The sequence below is a fragment of the Stigmatopora argus genome, chromosome 11 (genome assembly GCF_051989625.1).
Source record: "Stigmatopora argus isolate UIUO_Sarg chromosome 11, RoL_Sarg_1.0, whole genome shotgun sequence".
Taxonomy (NCBI): domain Eukaryota; kingdom Metazoa; phylum Chordata; class Actinopteri; order Syngnathiformes; family Syngnathidae; genus Stigmatopora; species Stigmatopora argus.
In genome coordinates this window covers 1,477,949-1,502,754 of record NC_135397.1, presented here as the reverse complement: position 1 = coordinate 1,502,754, position 24,806 = coordinate 1,477,949, and the positions used below count along the sequence as shown (strand labels likewise).

Here is a 24,806-nt window from a genome sequence, read left to right as displayed (position 1 = left end):
GGGTGAAGACTGACCGGTGTCAAAGCGGCGGACCGGGGGCCAGATCCAGCCCGCCACGTCACTTTGAGCGGCCCCGCAAAAATAAATCGTGTGTTGACTTCATGTTTCATGCAAAAAAATTAAAAGATTATAACCATGTCGAGAATATTTATCTTGTCAAAACATTAATATGAATAAGTAATATTTCCACTTTTTTAAATCATAAACGTATTTGTAAGTAGTGGAAAACAACATTAGCCTAATTATATAAACAAACCAAACATTAATGCATCTAATACACAGGTGTCAAAGTGGCGGCCCAGGGGCCAAATCTGGCCCGCCGCATCATTTTGTGTGGCCCTGGAAAGTAAATCATGAGTGCCGACTTTCTGTTTTAGGATCAAATTAAAATGATAGATATAGATGTATATTATATTTCCTTATTTTCCCCTTTTTAATCAATAATTGCAATTTTTTGAAACCATTTTTTCTTTGTGTTTTTAGTTCAAAAATATTTTTGTAAAATATAAAAAAATATTTTCTGTTTTCCACTTTGATACACAACATAATTAAAAAAAAATAGTTTCCTTTTGAAATGAAAAACAAATGATTAAATACATGATTTTCCCTTACTAAGAAAAAAAGCTCAAATAAACATTGTTTTAGATCAATAAAAAATGGAATATTCAGGGCTTTTGATCCAGTTCTTTTAATCCATTTGTAGAAAAAAAAATCTAAATATTATATCTAAAATGGTCGGCCCACATGAAATCAAGTTATCGTTAATGCGAACCGCGAACCAACCCGAGTCTGACACCCTTGATCTAATATGTGAGTTTTAAGTACTTACATGGGCGGCATCAGTGTAGAAGTGGTGAGCAGGTATGCCTCACAGTTCAATCCCTGGTGGCTCCTGACCTTCCTGTATGGAGTTTGCATGTTTTCCCCGTGCTTGCGTGGGTTTTCTCAGGGTGCTCTGCTCTCATGGGACATTGCAAAAAACATGCACGCCAGGTTTGTTGACCTCTCTAAATGACCCCGAGGTACGAGTGTGAACTTGCTTCTTGTGCCCTGCGATTGGCTGGCCATCCATTGAGGCCCCGCCCACTGCCCGAAGTTAGCTGGGATAGGCTCCGGCACCCCCAAGACCCCTGAGGAGAATGGAAAATGAATGAATTTCTCAGGAAATGATGTCATTTTCAGGGAAGGAAGTTTGAAATTGGTTTTCTGTTTGTATTTTTTTGATCAATTCCCAATTGGTTGCATCAATGTCTAACTGTTTCTATGGTAAAGGTCAACCAATCAAACACCCTTATTTCTACCGAGAACATAACGCTTCGAAACACTCGTTTGCTTTAATAAAGAGCTGGATAGATTTATTATAGTGTACATCAAAGATGATGAAATGCAAACGGAGGAGCACAGGCTGCAAATGAATCACACATTCCTCTCCTTCTCGTTTGTACAAAAGGAGCATGTGACAAAAATATAAACAGAAACTTGAAGGAGCATAACACGGACTCATTTACAGTCACGACCTGTACGACAGCTGGCAGAAAAGACGAAAATTGGGATAAAATGCAGAGCAATAACGCGTTTGAGTGGGCTTGGGTTTATGTACAGGTGCGTTCAAGTGTAAAAATGATGGTGGTATTTCTTCGTGTTGTGATTATGGGAGGGCAGAGGTGGGTAAAGTAGCCAAAAATGAAACTCGAACAAGAGTGGCGTTTCTTCAAAATGATATTAAGTAAAAGTAGTCCTCCAAAAAGATTACTTAAGTACACTTAAAAAACGTATTCGAGTCCTCAAGTAATGTAGTGTATACAAGTAGAGTAGAGTAAACAAATATCCTACCATGAACTAAAAATGACGATATCTCCGGTTTTCCGTGGAATTTTGGTGTCCAATAAAAGCTGGAAGATAGGTTGAAATCTTCGCTTTTGAGTATTACACGAGTAACAACTTTATATTAAATCGTTACATTTTTACGACGCTTTAACGACGCCGCGTGTTTAAACAGCCCGGCGTAACCACATGACTTCCGTCTACAAACAGTGCTCATGTGACGCAATTAGTGTAATTTGGTCACGTGAGTATTATTGCGCCGTCTGATTGGTCATACTGCTACCGTCATTGTCGGCCTGTATCAGAGGCGTGTTCAGGTGTACTCTAGAAAAAAAGTCAAAAGTATATCGTGGCAAAATTACTCAAAAAGTAAATTTTCTCCCAAAATAACTCGAGTAATTGTAAATGTAACGTGCTGCTACCCACCTCTGCTGGAGGATATACGATATCTTTATCGATAAACATTCATTGAAGTACAAAAAGCAAAATAAAGAAATGCTCAAGACAGAATGCGATGACAACAATACATGCAGATGCTTGTTTTTTTTGTTTTGTTTTGTTTTGATTTCTCTCTTCAGTTGTTTTTCCTCATCAAACTCTTCAAACTTCTCTCCACCGCCTCGTCCAGCTCCTCCTCCAGCTCCTCCTTCTTGGACATGGCCAACTTGGACTGGTAGTCGCGCACTTTCTGGTCTATGTAAGGGGCACTTTGTGTTCCGTGCAGCATGAGCGTCCACTCCTTGAGGACGCCGCGCTGGAGCCCCTCGCCGCCGAAGCCCGCCTCCAAGACCCAGGTCCCGCGCGGGTCTTCGCCCCAGGTGTGCGTGGTCATGAAGGGCCACTTGTCGAAGCCCACCTTGGAGTCGCTGTCGCGGGGACGCCGGCTCAGCAGGATGGACTTGGTGCCCGTGGGCGAGGTCATGTTGACGTTGAGGTCACCCCGCCGGCTGGCGTTGACCGTGAGAACCGCTTGCACGTGCTCCAGGTAGCGGACAAAGTTGTCCTTGCCCTGGCAGGCGTCGGTGGAGATGGCCAGAACCAGTTTGCCGCCCGACTGGATTTTGCTGGAAGAAAACAAGGCTTTGTGAGAAGGGGAAAATGTGCGGGTGTAATGGAAAACAGACGCGGGAATCAACCGGTTCTGAATTGGAACTGCAACTGACGTCCATATTTTGGCACGAGAAATGGACGATTCAGCTTTTAGAGCGGAATATTTCCCTACAGATTCATCCTTGGGATGGTGACCCATTAATAAGCCATTTTACCCGCATCCATTCGTATTTCCTTTGGGTGAACGGCAATTTGAATCATTAAGTCAATGCGGGTAAAAGGATTCAAATTGCCGTTTATGTATTCCAACCGTCGCAAATGCTTCGGGGCCAGATTTGTCTCGTTCTGTGATTATTCGCTGATCTATGGAAATGAAATGAAATTGAGCCAATCAGAGATGAGTAGGAGGAGAAACAGATGAGGTCGCGTTGGGTCATCGATTTCTCAATGGTTGGGAAAATCTAGTCTTCGCAATTTCATTTCATTTGGGTCACTGGTTTCCTGTCTGCTTTTTTTAAGGTCTTAAGATAACTTTATAAGAATAGGACAAATATAATTTATATACGTGTGTCTTACAATTTAGAGCAATGGTATCAAAGTGGCAGCCCGGGGGCCAAATCTGGCCCGGCGCATCATTTTGTGCGGCCCGAGAAAGTAAAACTGACTTTTTGTTTTAGGATCAAATTCAAATGAAGATTATAAACGTATATTATAATTCCTGATTTTCCTTTTTTTTCAATCAATAATCGCAATTTTTTTGAATCAGATTTTTTCTTTTTGCGTTTTTAATTCAGAAACTATTTTGTAAAATCTCAAAATTAATATATACAAATATTTTCTGTTTTCCACTTTAATATTGAACATAATAAAAAAAATCTTTTTTAAATGATTAAAAGACGTTTTCCCTTGCTAAGAAAAAAAAGCTCAAACAAACATTGTTTTATTTCTTTAAAAACTGAATATTTAGGGCTTTTGACCCCTTTTTGTAAGCTAATTTAAAAAAAAATCTAAATATTATATCTAAAAAAAAATTATGATATGCTCCAATACCCAAATAACATGCAAACTCGACCGAGGTTTGAACCCTCGACCCCAGAACCACGAGCCCACCCTGCTGACCACTCCACGCACTTTATTACCGACCAAATAGAGCGCCTAATTGTAGCGAAAATTCACCGTAGCAATCTGCTACTTATGACCCGATAATATTTTGCCATTACGCGGGTCATTTGACTGAACGCCGGGATATTTGCCATGACGGCGCTGCTTGGCGGTTAGCGTAAAACGAAGAGGCGTTACATTTAGCGAGGAGACTTCCCCAAACAATAAAGTGGCACAATGTGGCTCGGGGGATAACGGCGACGTCTCCCGCGGCCAAGTAAGTCGGCGCGCGCCGTTATCAGATCGCCGTTAGCGACAGCGTAGCAGGCCCAGGCTTTGTTGTCGCTTATTGCTTTTCCCCGCAGAGGTGCTGTTTTTGTAATTATTTCCCCGGCACAATAGAGGTGGCCACCGTGGCGCTGCCGGCGAGCAGAAACACGTGACGTCGCCTCCGAAATGACCTCGCAAAAGACATGATGAGTATCTATTATTAGCATCGCTTCCTTTTGAACGCAATCTCGCATCCTTGTTGTGACGTAATGTTCTGGTTTCTAAATAGGTTTCTGGTTTTGCCTTTTTCCACGGAATGTTTGACAATAGTTCCCAAAAAAAGACAAGCACAACTGTGCTACAACAGGCTGAGACAAAAAAAATGCATGCCCTCTAAAGGCTGATTCCTGAACTGCGGGCAACAATGACTCGGCAATTAATGAGTCGGCCCAGATTTCCAAAATATTTATAAAATATTTATAAAAATCCAGCTCGCGTATACATCCCTGGAATAGACCTACCAAATTTCATGATGGTCTGTCAACGAATAAGAGAGGAATTGATTAAATGTGATTATTTATGTACACGGTCCCAAAAATCGACTTCTTCCATCATAACAACGCCACAAGTCATATTTCCCCGCAATGTGCATCACGCCCTGATTGGCAGTCTTTCCAGGCCCGACCATTTAATAGCCTCTAATTAAAGCAATCAGAGAGAGAGAGGCGACGGGACAGAGCGAAGCACTTCCCAACCCACATGGGAGCCCCGGCGTCAAATTAAGGAGGTGCAGAGAGGGGAATCCTCCACAACAGACCAGAGGTTATCGCAAAATGGCCGGCGGGGGAGAGCGTGGCCGGCAAACCAATGAGGCGGACAAAAGGAGAAAGAAAAGCAGCGAGCGCGACGGCCAAAGAGACAGACAGCTGCAACATCTCAACCCCAATGAATTTGATCCGCAATTCTTCTTTGCGGGTTACCTACCTATATACCTAGACCTACCTATAACTACCTACCTATACATACCTATATAACTACCAACCTATACCTACCTACTTGTACCTACCAACACGTACCTACCTACCTACCCTTTCCTATATCTACCAACTTATACCTACCTACCTATACCTCCCTATATAACTACCAACCTACACCTACCTATAGCTACCTATCTACCAACACCTATCTATGACTACCTACCTACCTATACCCACCTACCTATACCTACCTATATAACTACCAACCTATACCTACCTATCTAGCTACACCTAGCTATAACTACCTACCTATCTACCTACCAAGCTATACCTACCTATACCTCCCTATATAACTACCAACCTACACCTACCTATAGCTACCTATATAACTACCAACCTATACCTACCTACTTATACCTACCCACACATACCTACCTACACTTTCCTATATCTATCAACTTATACCTACCTACCTATACCTCCCTATATAACTACCAACCTACACCTACCTATAGCTACCCATCTACCAACACCTATCTATAACTACCTACATACCTATACCCACCTACCTATACCTACCTATATAACTACCAACCTTTACCTACCTATACCTACCTATCTAGCTACACCTAGCTATAACTACCTACCTATACCTACCTATCTACCTACCAAGCTATACCTACCAATGCCTACATACACCGACCTATAACTATCTACCTATGCATACCTACCTACATAACTACCAACCTATACCTACCTACTTATACCTACCTACCTCCACCTACCTATGGCTACCTATACCTACCTATCTACCTACACCTACCTATAACTACCAACCTATACCTACCTACTTATACCTAGCTACCTACACGTACTTATATACCTACCTACACGTACCTACCTACCAACACTTACCTATATCTACCAACTTATACCTACTTACCTACCTACCTACCTACCTCGCACCTACCTACCTATCCACCTACCCACACCACCTAACTAAACTACCTACATTTTTTAACAGATCTTTGTTTCCTATCCTCGTCAAGACATTCACGTCGTGTCCAAAAACCCAGTAGATTTACAACTCCATGGCACTGAGCTGAAGGACAGGCTTCATATCATCTCATATCTCTCAAGAACTCGGACTCACTGGTTCTCCTGGACGGATCCCGCCACGCAGTGGAAACGCTCCGGCACCGTCTTCCACTCTTTGGCCATTTTCACCATGCTGCCAGCGTCCAGCACACCATAGCCGAAAAGATGATTAAACTCCAGGCCAACGCCGTTTCTCCTCCACTGGTGGACTTCGTCGTGGAGCTGGTTCCTCTTGGAGGTCAGCACCGACAGGTGCTGCATGTCTCTCCAAGTCAGGTTGGGGCTGGGCAAGAAACCAGAAGGGCCATTTAGAGAAAAAAACCCAAAAAGAAATATATTTTGCACAAAATCTGTCAAGCGCCAAGGAGAAAGGCGCCGTAAAAGTCCAATTACTTTGCTTTCCTGTCATCACAATTCAAGTGTTTGGTCGCCACGGCCGCTCGCTCCCGACGGCGACATCATCAAGCTGTTTGCCGAGCAAACATTGCTTTCTTTGTACAACTACGCTAAGCCCGTGTGTGTGTGTGTGTGTGTGTGTGAATGGCCAGCAGATTCTTGTCAGCATTAAGCATGGAAGAGGATGGAAGGGTTTTCCGCCAAACCCTTCTTCGGCGTTCTCATTAGCTACGCTTAACCATCACGTCTCAGTTACTCGGCGCCAAGTTTGGAGGGAGGGGATCTGGGACGCGGCTCGTAACCAACAAAGTCTCTTCATCTGTTCGGAATCGACGGAACGACTTGCCAAACAGGTTGTTTTTGTGTGGATGGTGTAGAATCTGTAGATAAAGCTAACTTTCCAACTAAAAATATCGACCAAAAACCAGATAAATACATACTTGGCCTCAAGAGCCAGCGCGAAAACGCCAGCTGCTTCCGGCGCCGCAGCCGATGTTCCAGAATGGCGCAGCGTGCAATTTCCATAAAGGTCAGTTGTCGCCTAAAAAAAGTCAGAAAAACAATAAAAACAAAACATTTCTTTGGTGGAAAGACAAAAAAAAGGATTCATTCCAAACTAGCCCACTGTCACATGAACCGGCGAGCACACGAGTTATGTTAATATTTATTGACTCAACCTTCATTTGTGGCGTTTGGAACTTAATTAGACGCAATAACAGCCTGGCTGCAGTTAGCGAGAGAACCCATGGGAGGACCCTGACTCTGTCAACAGCCTCGGGTCATTTGCATAATCGCAAAAGCAAACACTGATGCTTTTATACTCGGAGAACAATTTAACAAAGGAGAATCCTGGAATATCACTCCAGAAGCCTAAAAGTCTATTTATTCTGCCACAGCTGCAAATATTAATGTCGACGCATTATCGTGGCTTTCATCTTGTACAGGGAAACAACATAGTTTGGGTCATTAGATTAAATTAGATTAGATTAGAGCTCTATTTCATCCCGTATTGGGGAAATTTCCTTGGTTGCAGTAGCAAGCACAGACACAGAAGACATTGTAGACCTAGTTAAAAAAAACTGGAGCCACATATACCATATAACACGACTAAAAGCTTGACTATTTGGTGTAAGACGTCTTTTCGTGGTTATAATTGGACTTGAACTCACCACGCCAGCCTCCGGGTTCCTCTTGCGTCCATTGCTGAAGGTGGACGCCAGCGTGGACGAGCAGCTCTCGTCGTAGAGCGCCGTGCGTCCGTCGTTAATGGCCGAGTTGATGGAAATGGTCCACATGCTGGAGGCGTAACCGTCGCAATTGCAGTCGTCATAGCTACCGCCATCTCCAGATGCCCAGACGTAGATGCTGCCCTTGCCTCCTCGCCCCTGGATTAAGAGCAGGTGTACTTACGGAAAATGATACAAAGTATAACAAATATAGTTCAGTAATCCCTCATTTATCGCAATACGTAAGTTCCGAGACCTGCCGCAATAGGCGCATAACGACAATGATGATTCGGGTGTCTCTTTAATATTATTTGGACTTTTAAAACCCGCTTTGTACTATTATTTAACTCACCCATCACCATACTGGTCACTATTCCAATCCAATTGCGAGTAAATACCATTTATTATATGAAATAAAAATGGTATACTGTATTTTGTTGTGGTGATATTCATATCCAAGGCCAAAGTTTTTCTATACAAACAAATAATAATAACAACAACCCTCTTTGCTATCTTACTAAAAAAGATGGAACAATTTTTCCCATTTTTTTATCATACACAAGTGTTAAAATTTTCAATATTTCTTTAAAATTGATTTTAATTTTGATTATAAATGAGTTCAAGCTAATATTTTAGCTTGTTCGCAGGACGTTAGCTTAGAAAATGTACATACTTTTGTATTAGCCTCATAATTTGGGTTTACTATTTACTGCAGCTAGTTCACAAACTAAAAATAATATACTATTTACTGCAGCTAAAAAAATTAACCTCAATTTAAAAATGTAACTAAAAATAATATGGTGAAAATATGCGAGTATTCATCCTAAACGAGTTTCTTTAGGACGACAACCTTTGAATTTTGATTGACGAAAATCTGTCCACTAGAAGTGGATGACAACGGACAGATTTATAAATAAGAAAATACGCCAATATTTGATTTATCTACATCAAAGTGCGCATTCAGCTTTCAAGCTACTCCGTTCCCGAGAGACGGACGGGGTCATTTTAGAGCGTCCTACACCTGCCTGCACAAATGCAGACCGGGATGATTAATCAGTCTTGCAATAGGCCGTGGCACCGTTAGCATGGCAACAGTCAGTGCGTGCCTGCGTGTGCGTGTGCGTGCGTGTGTGTGTGTTTGTGTGTATCATGTCTTCCGCAGAGGGGGTGGAAGGGCTCTTCGCCTGGCTACCGTCACGTGGACCAGCTCTGCTTCTCCTTCACCGCCGCAAAAACATCCCACAAACAAACAAAAACACGCTATCCCCGCAACGCGAAAATCGATCGATCGCGCGTGCAGTTGCGTTGAAATTATTCGTGGCGTCCGATGAAAACAGGATCTTTACATTTATCGATCCAAAAAGTTGATAAAATATGGATTGAACGGCAGATTTAAAGAAAAAAAAATCTGGGATCGAACCCTCGACCCCAGAACTGCGAGCCCAACACGCCAACCACTTTCACACCGTGCCGCCTAAGAGAAACTCAATTCCTACAATAAAAAGGCCTTCCTACATGCACTCCATGTACAGTAAGTGAGAACATTTTGGCGATACAGGGATGCAAAAAAAGGGATGGCGCCTCACCTTGTTGACGCCGTCGGCCATGGCCTGAAGGGTCAACTCCCTGGGTCCGTCCACGGTCTTGCCGTCATCGGTGGGTCCCCAGCTGGCGCTGTAGATGTCAATGACCTGGGGCATGTGGCTGATGGATGAAGCCTCGATGATGTCCGTCATGAACGGCTGGTCCAGCATTCGAATACCTGGCGAGGTAGATTTTCATTGAAATCAAACACATAAAGAGGCGGGGCTAGTGGACAAGCAAGCTAGGCAGTCGGTTGGGGCCCCCCGTTACGAAGGGGCACCTGACAAAACATTTTATACCTTGGGTATGTTTCAGTAATTCCGTTGATTGAATTAACCAAATCGTGCCTCTCTTATATAGCTAAATATTGTTAGCAGATATAGTCATTAGATTAGATATAATGTTTTTCTTACTAGATGTACTACAATAATCTTGACTGTTTCCAAATGGAAATATTTTAGACCTACTGTAGGATTTCAGGATTGGTCAAATATTTTTGTTATTCCTCTACACCAGGGGTGTCAGACTCGAGTTGGTTCGCGGGCCGCTTTAACGTCAACTTGATTTCATATATAATATTTAGATTTTTTTATGAATGGATTAAAAGAACTGGATTAAAATCCCTGAATATTCAGTTTTTATTGATCTAAAACAATGTTTATTTTAGCTTTTTATATTTTACAAAAGGATTTTTGAACTAAAAACACAGAAAAAATAGATTAAAAATGACAATGATTGATTTAAAAGGGGGAAAATCAGAAATTGTAATATACATCCATACTCTTCATTTTAATTTGATCCTAAAACAGAAAGTCGGCACTAATGATTTACTTTCCCGGGCCGCACAAAATGATGCGGCGGGCCAGATTTGGCCCCCAGGCCGCCACTTTGACACACGTGCTCTACACAATCCACTTGGCGACGCCTACCTGCCACCTTGGAGTTGTAGGCCACGCCCACACCGCAGATGTCGTTGTTGGCTGCCGCTGACACTTCCCCCGCGCATCGGGTGCCGTGACTGGTTGCGAAAAAGAGCAAAAGACGGATTCGGGGCAACGTTGACAATTTATGAAATAAAAGCAGTTTGCCATTCAAGAGCCAGGGGGTGCTGGAGCCTAGCCCAGCCAACCAAGGCTGGAACCCATAAGCCATAGATATTCATAGTTTGCGTAAACATTGCATAATTAGCTATATAATTTCGCACAGAATAACTTGCTATGCGCATGTTACGAAGTCAAACGGTTAGCTAACGCCCGCCTCCCAGTTCTGAGATCGAGGGTTCAATCCCTGTTGGGTTCCAGCCTTCCATGTTCGGCTTGTGCGTGCGTGGCTTTTCTCCGGGTACTCCAGTTTGCATGTTAGGCTTGTTGAACACCCTTAAATTTAAGCGTGAGCAGGGTTGGTTGTTCGGCTGATCACGCCCCGCAATTAAATGGCCGGCGGTCGATTCCGGGTTGCCGCCTTTGGCTGGGATAGGCTACGGCACCCCCGCCACTCTTGTAAGAATAAGCAGGAATGAACGAATAAATTGTTTTGTGTCAATCGCCTTGACCGCAGAAGTACTTGAGTCCGTATATTGTATGTCTATGATAAGCATTTTTTCAATTATGGATCAAAATTTTCGCTAAAGGCCGTTGCAGATGTCAAATCATATTTTCATAGAAAAAGAAAAAAAATCCCTTTGATTTAACGGCATTCGGGTCCAAATCAGCTCTCGCCTCGGTCCCTCAGTTTCCCGCAGGGACCTTGCAGAGAGTCGACCCCGTTCCTCCCAGCATGCATTGCCACTGACAGGAAGCTATTTATAACAGCCGCCCGATGAGCCAGCGACCGCCGCGCTGACAGACCGCACGTTTCCACAACCCCCGAGTAGATTTTCTGGCGGTTGCCGTCACGTGTCGGCGGGGGGAAAAAAAACCCACCGCCGCTAACGAGGTGGTCCGACGCGGCCTTTCGCTCGGCCTTATCTCGCCGCCCGAAAACAAGTATTGCGCTTTCTAGTGTGTGGCGTTCAGACAATAGCTCTGTTTATCCTGCGCTATTATGTCCTAATGGAAGAAGATGGAGAGAAAATCAATAGAGAGCTGCGGGACTCCGGGGAAAACACACAAAAATACAGTGTGTGTACGCGTGTGTGGGTGGGTGTGTGTGTATGTTTGCATGTAAACACGACGCGGCGGAGCGAGCTACCTGTTGAACCAGTCGTCCGTGTAGCGTGGAAAGGGGTACGGGTCATTGCTGCTGAAGTCATAACTGGCGTCGGCGTTCTGAAAGAACCAAAAGGGGGAGGAGTTACAAATAATAATCATTTTGAGAGAGAATTCGAAAAAGGTGAAATTATTCACATGGTTTAGGGCCGTCAAACGGGTGTGAATCGGGATTTTCTCGCATATAAGCCGTATTTGTAGCTAAAAAATGATGACGGAATCAAGGGTACGGCTTATATGCGCATAACTATACTCTTTTTCACCAGTAGACGTCGGCAAATTAACATTTACTCATACTAGAGGTCATACTAAAACTTTGCAAAATGATGCAATGCTAACAGTTAGCACATTGATAAATGCTAACAATAATAGAGCAACAGAAAAGCATTATTTGTATAAGCAGAAAGGAATAAGAAAAATATAGATATAATACTAGAGGTCATACTAAAACTGCAAAATGACGCAATGCTAACAGTTAGCACATTGATAAATGCTAACAATAACAGGGGAACAGAAAATCATTATTTGTATAACCAGAAAGCAACAAAAATATATAAATATAAGACCAGAGGTCATACTAAAACTTTGCGAAATGACGCAATGCTAACAGTTAGCACATCGATACTATGTACAAATACAAAATTATGAATTGATAAGGATGGAGAATCGAGTAAATGCTAACAATAATTATACTCTTTTTCACCAGTAGACGTCGGCAAATTAACATTTATTATTTGTTGGTTATTTTCTGTTTTGCAGGAAGAAAACAACCATTACTGGATGAATTAGTAAAACTGTTTTGTTTCCATATTTGTTTTTTGTGCCTATAATATTTTTCTGAACGAATACATTCCATTTTTCCATTGACAGCACTAGGCAATTGGCTCCTCCCACCCCCGCGATTTGAAGCGCTACCTGCCGTGAACCTTAGAACACGTTCCGCAGAAAAGCAGCCATTATCGCCGCGGTGAAAAAAATCCATCAAATCAATTAACGGCTCCGTCATTAACTCAACGCAGGTCGTTATTATCGTCCACCGTGCAAGCTGTGTTTTCTTAGCATGATTTACGGAAGCCCCATTATAGTTGGAAATGGCTTATTAATCATAATCCAATTTTAAAAATTGCGAGTCCAAAAACAGAATGATGTCATTTCCTGTCAACTTTGAATTTTAAGATTGGCGAGTGTCACTGACTAACTTTTAAGAGTGTATAACACGATTTGATTGATATTATAATTTGTTTCGGTAATAGGTGTATTTAGTTCATTACAGCAAATCAAGTCAAAATATTTATCATTTTGAAGGAAATGACTGTAGTTGTATTATACTCACATCCGTCCAGTGCACTAAAACAAACTAAAATTGATTGCTAGCATTATTGCTCATAAATCAACATTCAATAGCGGATGAACAGAGTGAGCGGACCAAAAGGAACATTTACCAAAACTGATAACAGATATTATTCTTATTAGTATTGTTACGTAATAAAATCACAAAATCATACTTGTTTAACTGGTCGGAATTGACGTCTATTGCCGTCAGTGGCACTGAATGACTTCAAATTGAAGGTAAAAATTATTTTAAGACGCTTAAAAGAAGCCAAGTACAACAAATGCTGTTATTTCTGGTTCAAATATAACTATTTTTGTAATGTAAAAATTTTGTGGCCTCACGGTGAGTGTATTTTTCGGACTATAAGTCGCACGATTTCGTTGTTTGGGTAATATGTCTTTAAAAAAATTTTTTACCACACTGATAGTGACTGTTATGTTATGCCCTAGTATGTAACAATAATTAAAAAAAACGCGAACATGATACATTAAAAGGTGCCTATTTTGTCTGTTGTTCTCTATTTTACCATTACTTTAATGTATAATAATTGTTCTTGGTTTCTGATCATTAAAAATACCCAAATTTCCCTCCAAAAACCCAACTTTATACTGCAGTGCGACTTATAAATAACATTTTGAAACGTCTCCTTTCACGCTTCTTCAATTTTTTCAGCCTGGGCAACAATCGAGAACTTTGCAAGAATGCGATGGCGTGGAACGTTGCCGTGGCAACATCAGCATCGGCGCTAACAATGCGTCTGTCCCCTAATAAGAGACTTTGAATTGACAAGGACACACCCCCGCGTCCTTGGCACCGTCTCTGGAAACAAAGGGGGGAACAGTTAATAATCATAAAGGCGTCCAAGGCTTAAAACGATAACGCATCCAGTCATCGTTATCTAAACGGCTCCATTTTTCTTAATTGTGCAGGATCGCACCACGCTCAACATGAAAATTGGTTAAGTCACGGTTGTTTTTATAAATTGGAAAGTCACGATCTTTGTGTTCACGCTATTAAAACAATAATAATTAGTCATTCGCCATATTGATATCATTAAGATGGTGATTTTATCACAGGCTTTTAAGCCAAATGTATTGAAAAATTTGCTAAAATAATATTTCTAACTTAAAGGTGAAGGTTTGCTCAAAAGTTTTGGGGGGGACTTTGATTTTAAAAAATTAAGAGCAAATATTCTTTTATTTTGAAAAAAATGAAGTTTTATTTAGAAAAAAAATACCATTGATTTAGAAAAAAATACCTTTTATTTTGAAAAACTGAAGTTTTATTTTGAAAAAAAAGAACTTTTATTTTGAAAAAAAAAGAACTTTTATTTTGAAAAAAAAACTTTTATTTTGAAAAAAAGAACTTATTTAAAAAAAAAATTGACTGTTTTTTCAGGGGTTGTTTTTTGAATGATTATTACATTTCTTCAACTGTGTTTTTCTAAATATTTTTGAAGGGTTGTATAGTAAAATTGTAAAAACAAACCATCCTCTCCAAAAAACTACCAAAAAAACCTCAAAAAACAACTTCTGAGAATAAATTACCCTAAAAAAATGATTTTAAATAACATAACATATTTGGAAAACAAACCACCCTCCAAAATAAACTAGTGTCCATTCGCGGGCAAGAAAGGAGGAGTGGCGCCAAAGCAAACACTTTGAGTGAGGAAGTAATACGAGCTGGATGAAGAAGCCACCTGACTTTTACGGCGCCATCGGGACTCGTTAGCTGGATTTTTATTACCGGGAGTCGGCTGCGTTCGCAGGAATTCGGAAAACGGACCCTCGCCGCGTTCATGCGGATCTTATTGAATAAAAAAGCCGCCAATGCAAATGATCGCAAATGATTCCTTGATTTTTTATTCATTAAAGGCTTTTTTGAAGGCCGCCAAAAAAGCCAATCCCATTCGCCACCAATCAGGCGGCTCCTCTCATTCCCTTTAAATGCGACAAGGCCGAAAAATACGTCAATTCCGATGAGTTCTGTGGAAGGACGGTGTAAAATTGCCATGTGACGTCAAGCGGAGACGGCCTTCGCCCGCGTCCTCGTGTTGTCGGTTTACCGCCGCCATTTTGTAATCGATCACTTTTGTAAAAACAAACCAAGTAGCGAGCACTTTTTTCCAACACAGCAGATGGGCACTTACCCGCACCACCAAATGGACGCGGATGCCCTTTTTTCCCCGCGAAGTCATTCTCCCGCTTTAATCAGTACGCCGGCGGTAGAGCGTCGCATTATGCGGCTAACCCGGCATTATTTCCGCCGCTGACAGACCGGCGCGCCGCTCATTAACATTAAACAGCTCGCCCGTCCTCCCACGCCACTTCTGCGGTCACCACGGCGCCCGGGAAACCACCTGCCGTCGGCACGCCGAGTCCCCGCCTCCCCCTTCATCCCCGATTGGCTCATTAACAAGAACTTTAGCGAATGGACAGTGGGGTACTCACATAATTGGACGCCAGGTCTGGGTGGAGATAGTCAATTCCTGAAACACAATTTTCAGACTTATATTAGTGACAGAAAAAAAATAAAAGCGCATCTCATCTTTTTTATTCGGTTTATCGCGGGGGTGCTGAAGCCTAGCCCAGCCAATTGTGGCTAGAAGACAGCGAACACCCGGAATTGGTCGCCAGGCACGAACCCCCAATCACAATTGAGTGTGCAATTGGCCTAGCCTGCGTGTTTTGGGAATTTGGGAGGAAAGCGTAGCTAAGGGGGATTGAACCCTCGATCTCCGAACTGCGAAGCAGGCGTGCAAACCACTTCACCACCGTGTCAAAATGCAAAAATTGTAGAAAACTCTCCTTGTTTCATTTGCGTGTTTTGGGAATTTGGGAGGAAAGCGTAGCTAAGGGGGATTGAACCCTCGATCTCCGAACTGCAAAGCAGGCGTGCAAACCACTTTATCACCGTGTCATAATGCAAAAATTGGAGATAACTCTTGTCATTTCATTTGTATACAGTCTAATGAGATCTAAAATATGCCAAAACCATTTAAAGTAGGAGGACTCGCAGGGAATCGTGACTTTTGAGTCCCATTTACGGTGATTCAAGTCCAATTGAAATAGATGGAAAGATCAAAATTGGCAATACTTGCCATCGTCCATGATAGCGATGGTGACTCCTCGGCCCGTGTAGCCCAATCGCCAGGCCTCGGCCACGTTCAGGTCCAGCCCAGGGGTTCCGTCCGCCTGGCCCGTGTTGATCTAATCACGCAAAACAGCCGTGACCGGCGGCGTCCGGGTGGGCGGGAAGCTAACGTCAGAGATAGCGAGCGACTCGTCTCGCCAAAAACAGACGCTCTGTTTTCCATATCTCCCTCCTCCACCACATCTGAATCCAATGATCTTGATAGCGATCTCCATGATTAGATTCAGGTGTGCTGGCGGAGGGAGACCTGGATGGAAAACCCAGAGTCCGCCACCCCTCGTACTCGGGAATTCTACGTGTGCTGGTGTGGAGATCGGGTTGGGCTCACCAGGTACCACTGTTTGGAAAACAGCGGGTCGCTGATGTTCACGTCCATGTCGTCCAAACTTCGGTAGCCACGCTTCTGACGGTTAAAACCGTCTTGGTCCAGAACGGTCTTCACCTGGAAAGGGCAAGTCGTGTCGTTAGAAATCGCTCTGGCAACATTTTTAGCTCTGGCAACATTTTTAGCTCTGGCAACGTTTTTAGCTCTGGCAACCATTTTCAAATGGAGTCATTGTATTAAATGTGGAGCTAACAAAATCATGTTTTTTATTTATTTTTCTACGTCTAAAATGTATTTTCCTGAATCTGTATTCTCACCCTCTTGCTACTGTGACAGTGAAATTTCCCAAATATAGGATGAATAAAGTTATCTAATCTAAATAAACGTATTGTGATCAGCTAATAAAAACAAATATATCGTATGAACATAATCAATATCACTTTACGACAAAATTACACTTTTTGGTTGCCTTTTTGTTCAGAACGTGTTTCGAGAATTTTAATTTGCGATCAATTAAGTGGTTTTGGCTTTAAAAGGTCAAAGGTCATGTTGAGGGAATTCCCTCTTTGGTTTCTTCATGCTACTCATGTAAAAACGAATATTAATCATACTGCAAAATTGACCATATAATTCTTGTGGGCATTTTAAAAAGTCCTCCAGCGACCGAGTCCCCTCCGATGTGAGTGAGGTACAAAAACGGGCATTGTGGGTGTTTTTTACTGCCTGAGATAGATAAGGCGCTATAGAACAGCACTCAAGATAGCCTTTTTAAAGCCATTCATCTTTTTACGGCGCACTCGGCGCAATCGGGAAGCGCACGGCACACGGCGCTCGCCGTCAATCAGCGCAATCAGACGAGCCTTCCAATGACAGACGCCCCCCCGCGCCGAATACCGCCCATGTGAAAATATATACCGTGGGTGCCATTTTTTTAACAATAGTAATTTATGGCTCTTCCAACTATTTCACGTGTTGCTCTGATAGAAAGGCACAAGAAAAAAATATAAATATAATACTAGAGGTCATGCTAAAACTTTGCGAAATGATGCAATGCTAACAGTTAGCACATTGATAAATGCTAACAATAATAGAGCAACAGAAAAGCATTATTTGTATAAGCAGAAAGCAACAACAAAAATATATAAATATAATACTAGAGGTCATACTAAAACTTTTCGAAATGACGCAATGCTAACAGTTAGCACATTGATAAATGCTAACAATAACAGAGCAAAAGAAAAGCATTATTTGTATATAATCAGAAAGAAATTAAAATATAAAACTAGACCGCACTAAACCCTTGCGAAACGACCCAATGCTAATAGTTGGCACGTTGATAAATGCTAACAATAACAGAGCGGCAGAAAGGCATTATTTGTACAGTAACGATTGTCCTGAATAGCCTGCTTCCGTAAGTGAGGGCAAAAATTGGATATATTTTTAGCAACGTAAAAGCCTTGTTCAGACCGCCATCCAAAATTGCCTTTTCAGCTCATCCAGATTGAAGCCAGATATCTTTTTGTTGTTGTCTGAACAGTCAAAAAGCACAAAAATCTGTTTTCCGCGAGAAGGCTCGAAACCTCATACGGTCAGCCTGAACGTCTCAGATGGATTTTGACTCTGTGACGTCTTTTTGACCCTTTTGTTGCCATGGCGACATGTCAGATGGGTCGACAAAGTCTGAACAGTCGGCCCTCAAAATCGGATTTGAAGCGGAATCCAATTGGAATCAGATTGGCATCTTGGTCTAAGCGCAAGAAAAACCTGGAGAAAGATGTGGGTCACTAATAGAAATCTAGCAAGTCTCCGAGGAAAATCTAAAACCGATGTAAAACCTCCCCTGCAGTGCATTTAGTGCCTCCAGGAATAACCGCACTCAAACAAGCCGTTCTGACAGTTTAAAGATAATTAAAATCTTCTCCGCTCATGGTTTGATGGCTTCTTAAATGTAAAAAAAAAAATCCAGAATACATTAGCGCCATCCCACAATCCTCCAGTGAGATCCGTTCGGATTTCGTGCGGTAGATTTCATCGGTTTCGGAGGACGGCGTCTTGACGTCGTAACGGCGCCTTGGCGTTTTGACATCGAATAATTAGGGATGTCCCCGTTAGGTTTAGTTCATGTTGTGTACGTATTAAGACAGTAGAAGTCAAAAGTTAAGTGGCATTTTTGTCCTCGTGAGGGAAAATGTTGGAAAAGAGGAATTTAAAAAAGATAGTAAGGCAACCTTTGCGGTAATCGCTTCTTAAAAGGCGCCTCGTAAAAAGATAGCGGCGGATGATTCAATGTTTTTGAGTGACTAAGTGGCGTTCAACGGAGGGAAACAATTTGTGTGAGTCACGCAGTAACTCGGAGGTATTTTCACGCTAAAATGATCATAACATCAATAAATGGAGCTCATGGACAACAAGCCGCAAAAAGGAATTTCCTACAAGATACAAACAGGGTTTTTTTCTATTATTCTGCTTTTATTTGCAAGTCCTACTTCTGTTTTTTTTATTTTATTAATGCTCCATTTTGTTTCATGGTGGGTTTTTTTCTCCACAATTTCAATTGTTATGAATCTTGTGAGTGTTTTCGAAATATTCTTTAATAATATTCAATCCTTAAATAAGTGTATAAAAATCTGTTTTTGCTGTTGCAATTTCCTACACAACATTTATTTACTGTTTTACGATCATTTGGAGGTTGCAGTGTGTGATTTTGTGATGTCACGCAGTAGTAGTAGTAGTAGTAGTAGTAGTAGTAGTAGTAGTAGTAAAGTAATCCCACGTTTATCACGGTCAACACGTTCCAAGACTTGCTGCAATAGATCAATAAATACTAAGTGTTTTATGGTGTCTATTCAATACTGTCTTGACTTTTAAAAACCCTTTTTGTAGTATTATTTAACTGAGATTATCACCAATATTATGTTTGTATTATGAGCGTTTTGTCTATATTGACCTATTTCAAACATGGGCCATCAAAGTGCAAACTTTTGACCATTTTGACCCATTTAAGAGCACCTTTGTTGAATGATATTTCACCCATTTCGTTATACACAGCTGAGTATGACGACAATAAAGGCTTTTGATTTGATTTGATTTGATTTAAAGGCATTGCATCCCATAAGACTAGGCTTTCATTTCAAACTATTCCACAAAATGTAGGTTTTCATAAAGAGCAAGCTTTTCCACAATACTAGTGTCCAACAAGTGCAATCAGTGGATTGGCGTCAGGTGCTTCTCGTAGCCCAACCCCCGTTGCTTCAACTGAGTCCGAGTCAGCTCGGTCTGTGCTGGATGTCTTGGAACATTGTGTCATAGTGGCGGCCAGGTGGCCAAATCTGGCCCGCCACATCATTTTGTGTGGCCCGGCAAAGTAAATGATGAGTGCCGACTTTCTGTTTTAGGATCAAATTAAAATGAAGAGTATAGATGTATATTAAATTTCCGGATTTTCCCCCTTTTAAATCAATAATTGTCATTTTTTAATCCATTTTAGTTCAAAAATCATTTTGTAAAATATAAAAATATATTTAAAAAAAGCTAAAATAAACATTGTTTTAGATCTATAAAAAACGGAATATTCAGGGCTTTTAATCCAGTTCTTTTAATCCATTTATAAAAATATATATCTAAATATTATACCTAAAATGGTCCGGCCCACATGAAATCAAGTTGACGTTAAAGCGGCCTGCGAACCAACCCGAGTCTGACACCCTTGTCTTGGAACAAAATGCTGGCCCAACCAACCCACAGCGGGCTTCAAGGACCCTTGTTGTAGACTCTCCAAGCCAGTCCAAGACTTTTTCTGGACCTATTGAAAACGTTGGCCATCAAAGCGCAGAATTTTAACCGTTTTGACTCATTTAAGGACACCTTTGATGAATGATATTTCACCCATTTCATTATACGCAGCAGTGTATGATGACAATAAAGGCTTTTGATTTGATATAATATATATATATATATATATATATATAGCATCCCATAAGACTAGGCTTTCATTTCAAACTACAGTGGTACCTCGACATACGAGCATTTCGAGACACGAGTAAAATTTCCAGCAAATAATGATCTATAAGCATTGCAATCCAAATTCATTTAAATTTGTCTGTTATATTACGATTCACCGGTGCAAAAAGTCTCCCCCGCTTGAGGTACTGCTATATTAAATTTCAAGTATGTCGACTTTAAGTATGTTTACTTTAACTTGTACTCACCCTGCTATCGTTTTGAAGCCGCTGTCTGCCTCGAACGCTGCGTTGACTCCGCCTCTTGGACGCCTCCTGAGGGTAGAAGTGGTAGAGCGCCTTCCCGAAGGCCACCTGCGACAAAAACAAAATAACAAGGTGAACAAAGAAAACGGCTCACCGCCATTGAAACGTGGCATTAGCTCGCCACAATGGCGAAAGGTCAAAGAAAGAGTACACGTCTCCGGGGCTTTGGGGAAAAGGGGAGGGGCTATTTGAAGCTACCGATGCTGGAATCCATCTGAACGTACGACGAGAGCGGGGAAATTAGATCGCTGATTTTTTTCCTGGGGGTGCCGTGCCCCGATTAAAGACCCCTGGATTGGGCTAGGTCAATCCTCCATGTAAACATGGTGGAAAAAAAATGTTTTTTTTTGGTCTAATTCTTCATTGGTCTTAAAAAAAATGGTTTCCATCATTTTTGAAAATAGTTGAAAGAGCACAGCTATTGTTCAGTAGCGCATATCCCATCAAGACAAATATAGCTGCCGATTACATAACCTGCCAAAGGGGGAGGGAGGTGAGGAGGGGAGGGGAGGAAAGGAAAGGGGGAGTGGGGGGTGCCGTAGAAGAAAATAAAGTAGCCATCGCAGCGAATATTACGAGCGTGGAGTGATTGACACGTTTATCAAGAAAGACGAGATCCTTCTTCAGAGTCCGAGCGGCCAATGGCGTCTTGTGAATGATGAAAAAGCACAGCCCCGCCCCCAAAGAGAATTCCCACTGGTCCATTTTGACATGCTGTCAGAAGCAGAGGTCGTGGGGCGAGGCGGGGGGGGTTGGACTTTCCCTTGACGGGGGTTTTGGGGAACAGTTTTTGATGCCGTTTCAGTGGATATTTTTGGGGTGACGAAAATGTCACTTATTGATGTGCGGGTGTTTATGTGTGTAGGGGTGGGTTCATGTTGGTAGAAGAGAAATGGATATTAAAGAGCTTTTATGAAAATGCTATGTTTTGGTTGGATGTTTGGATTTATGTGTGAATATATGATGAGCTTGAATGTTATTTGTATTTAGTGATATTAAATTAAGTGATATCTTCATGCTTGGATTAGCGATATTTGTTTTTCAATTGATTAAGAAAGTGCACATGAATTTTTCCTCTTAAATTCAGCAAGGAAAACTTCATATTTCTGATTTTTATTGTTAGACAGGCTTTTAATATAATACGCAGTTGGAATATTTGTGCTAATCAATCGAGTGGACTATTATTTATTATTATTTTCATGTCCAAATGACTTTATTTGAGGTCAAATAGGTATTTTCCTTTCAATGTCGTATAGTCATTTATGAACTTACTTTTTTCATTCCCTTTGTTACCTATTAAGATTGACTTTCACATCATGATGAATAATTTCCACATTTTATTGCATAGCTTCATGTCTTTTAATAGGATTATGATCTATTTATGAGTGCAATTGCCAACTATTTTCTTCATTTTCTTTTTGAACTTTTCACAGAGGACAACGATGAAATGGGCAGATCTTGTGGTCACATTTCAAATTGAAACAAACCCAATATTAGAACAAATATCCATCATATTTGAATTTAAACTTTAAAAAACAGAGTGCATTTCTAGGCAAGGAGGTTTTGAGCATCCTACCTTGCGAGCGCTCTGGTACCCGTGCTGTTGGGCGAGTCGTTGCGCCTCCTCCTCCGCCGCCTCCTGGTGCAACTGGACCACGACGTGCTGGGCCGAGCGTCTCTCGGCAGCCCGCGAGGTGGTGGCGGTGGCGGCGGCGGCCAGGAGCAGAAGCGGCAGCGCCGCCGCCACCGTCCATCCCACGCGGCGGGGAGATCCGCGCATCGTGACCGGCTCCTGTCGATAACGTCCGCCACGCGTGTGTCTGTTTGCGTGTGTGTGTGTGTGTGTGTGTCCACACGCTCCTTCTCGCCTTTGGACGTTTCGGAGGGAGGAAAGGAGAGGGAAGCTCCTGGTGAGAGAGGAGGAAGCCGAGGGAGGGCGGGAGGGAGGATGGAGATGGAGGGAGGGAGGGAGGTGAGGATGAAGGAGGAGGGGGGAATCAGACATCTTCCCCCCGCAAGTTGGTGTTTTCTCTCGTGTGTGCCGCCTGGGACAAAACGTGCGCGCTCACCTTGGCGTGCTTCTTTCGTCTCGGAAACAGGCGACGTTGGGCGCCCTCCGCTTTCAGGACCTTGGATAGTTCCTCCATCACATCCCCCTATTCAATTCACTCCTTGGTTAAAGTGGGAGAGAATTGGAGTGGTTTACAAAACAGGCTATGATTTCAATAAATTACTGTGTTTTGGGGAGATAATTGCGTAAAAATATAAACACTATTTTAAGAGGGTCGGCTTGAGCGGTTAGCACGTCAGCCTCGTAGCTCTGGGGTCATGGGTTCAAATCCAGGTCGGTCCACCTGTGTGGAGTTTGCATGTTCTGCCTACGTGGGTTTCCTCCGGGTACTCGGTTTTCCTCCCACATTCCAAACACTTGCATGGTAGCCTGTTTGGACACTCTAAATTGCCCTTAGCTATGATTGGCTGTCCATTTCCTCGTGCTCTGCGATTGGCTGGCCACCAATTCAGGGTGTACACCGCGGGCATAAGCTCCAGCACCCCCCACAACCCTAATGAAGACAAAACAGTTCAGAAAATGCTTAATGAAATGAATAAATGTTATTTTTTAGGATGTTGCCACTTATACTCTGGTGCGATTTATAGTCCGGAAAATACGGTAGCATTCGGGTGGTTTCTGGCTCAGGAAATGCCACCACCAAAAAAAAAGAGTGTGGGGGTGGGGGGGTGGTGTTTGCCCCCCTATAAGTGGACGGCTGTTTACTAATTAGCGTTTGCAGCCTCCCCGGAGGTTTCCTCCCACACAAACACCACTCGGTAGCGGGGAGATTAATTGTTTGGCTCGGACAAACAATCTGGCCTTTCCGCTGTGCTTTACTTTTCACCAGAGATGCTTTAAAAAAAAATAATAATAATCTTAAATTAGACATTCTATGAGAGATGACTGCCGTGGTTACTAGATGCGTCTTGAATAATTAATATCTAAGAGTAGTTTCTTGGTTTTTAAAACCGAACCATCTCAAAGGATGATGTTGAGTCTCTTATTGGAGAAGTTGTCAAGTCAGCATAAAGCAAACAAATCAATTTATGTATTTTCTTATAATATTTAAATATTTATATTGACACTATTGAAATGAATCATGTGAGAAAAAAAGGCCAAATTGCCATGATATGCCTCGGGTGGATAGCCAGACAGAAATCAGGAAGGAAGAAAGTGCTTTTTAATGACAAAAATAATCATACAAAAACAATAAACACCAAAATGGCGACTAAACTGGGGGAGACGCACACCGACAAAGAGGCAAAAACATGACATACATGAACGGGGAAACCACGAGACTCAAGGTCATACTCCATCCAACACCAGACATGCAAGACACGGGTTTAAATACACACACAAGGGCTGATTACCAATCACACACAAACCTAAGGGAAGGGTAGCCTGGAGAGACACAAGAGGGGAAACATACACAATCACCCAGACAACACACAAGGAAAAACAAGCACACCCAAAACTACAACAAAACATCACATAAATATCAACGTTTTCAAAGTACTTAGTCGTTGTAATAATAATAAATAATTGCTGTTACGCTGGTGACTTGTTTTTTTCGCCGTTGAAGTCAGAGTGACGGCAGACGCGTTCAAGGCCTTCCCGATGACGCGACCTTTGACGCACGACGGGGCCAAAAGGGCTCTCGGCTCCGGCGCCGAGACCCGGCCGGGCTGGACGCGATGACGCTCGGCGGCGTGCGGGACACGTGTCCCGGCGTGTTCTTTCCATTAGGACACGACATTAGCGCTAATGGTAACGCCAGCGCGGAGGTTACCAGGCCGCTGTCCAGTGCCGCCTGCGACTCTGAAGTGCGCGTTCCATTTAGAAGGCAAACAAAGGCGATTTTTCATAGGCCGGCGGGGAGTGAGTCACGTGCCGTGGCCGTCCACCTCGCCAAATATGAAATTTCACAAAATCAACGTGGAGTCC

The 24,806-nt window shown here is 42.3% G+C and overlaps 1 protein-coding gene across 1 annotated transcript; it reads right to left on the bottom strand.

Annotated features, from left to right (window-relative positions):
• Positions 1 to 1,328: 1,328 nt before the first annotated feature.
• pcsk2 (proprotein convertase subtilisin/kexin type 2) lies at positions 1,329 to 22,975 on the bottom strand. The gene is made up of 13 exons (XM_077612577.1): positions 22,879 to 22,975; positions 22,386 to 22,716; positions 20,753 to 20,857; positions 16,548 to 16,661; positions 16,167 to 16,275; positions 15,517 to 15,554; positions 11,717 to 11,793; positions 10,456 to 10,544; positions 9,529 to 9,704; positions 7,886 to 8,101; positions 7,157 to 7,257; positions 6,376 to 6,603; positions 1,329 to 2,888 (listed from the first exon to the last, which is right to left on the bottom strand). The coding sequence occupies exons 2-13, from the start codon at positions 22,587 to 22,589 to the stop codon at positions 2,399 to 2,401; spliced, it is 1,947 nt and encodes a 648-aa protein (XP_077468703.1). The 5' UTR covers positions 22,590 to 22,716; positions 22,879 to 22,975; the 3' UTR covers positions 1,329 to 2,398.
• Between the last annotated feature and the right edge of the window lie 1,831 nt (positions 22,976 to 24,806).

Excerpts from the sequence above, each read along its gene's own strand:
- pcsk2 (XM_077612577.1), bottom strand. The coding sequence starts at position 22,589 with ATGCGCGGATCTCCCCGCCGCGTGGGATGGACGGTGGCGGCGGCGCTG. Across the intron at positions 11,794-15,516 it reads CAGACCTGGCGTCCAATTAT|AACGCCGACGCCAGTTATGA; the intron begins GTGAGTACCCCA and ends TGGTTCTTTCAG. Across the intron at positions 9,705-10,455 it reads CTACAACTCCAAGGTGGCAG|GTATTCGAATGCTGGACCAG; the intron begins GTAGGCGTCGCC and ends CTACCTCGCCAG.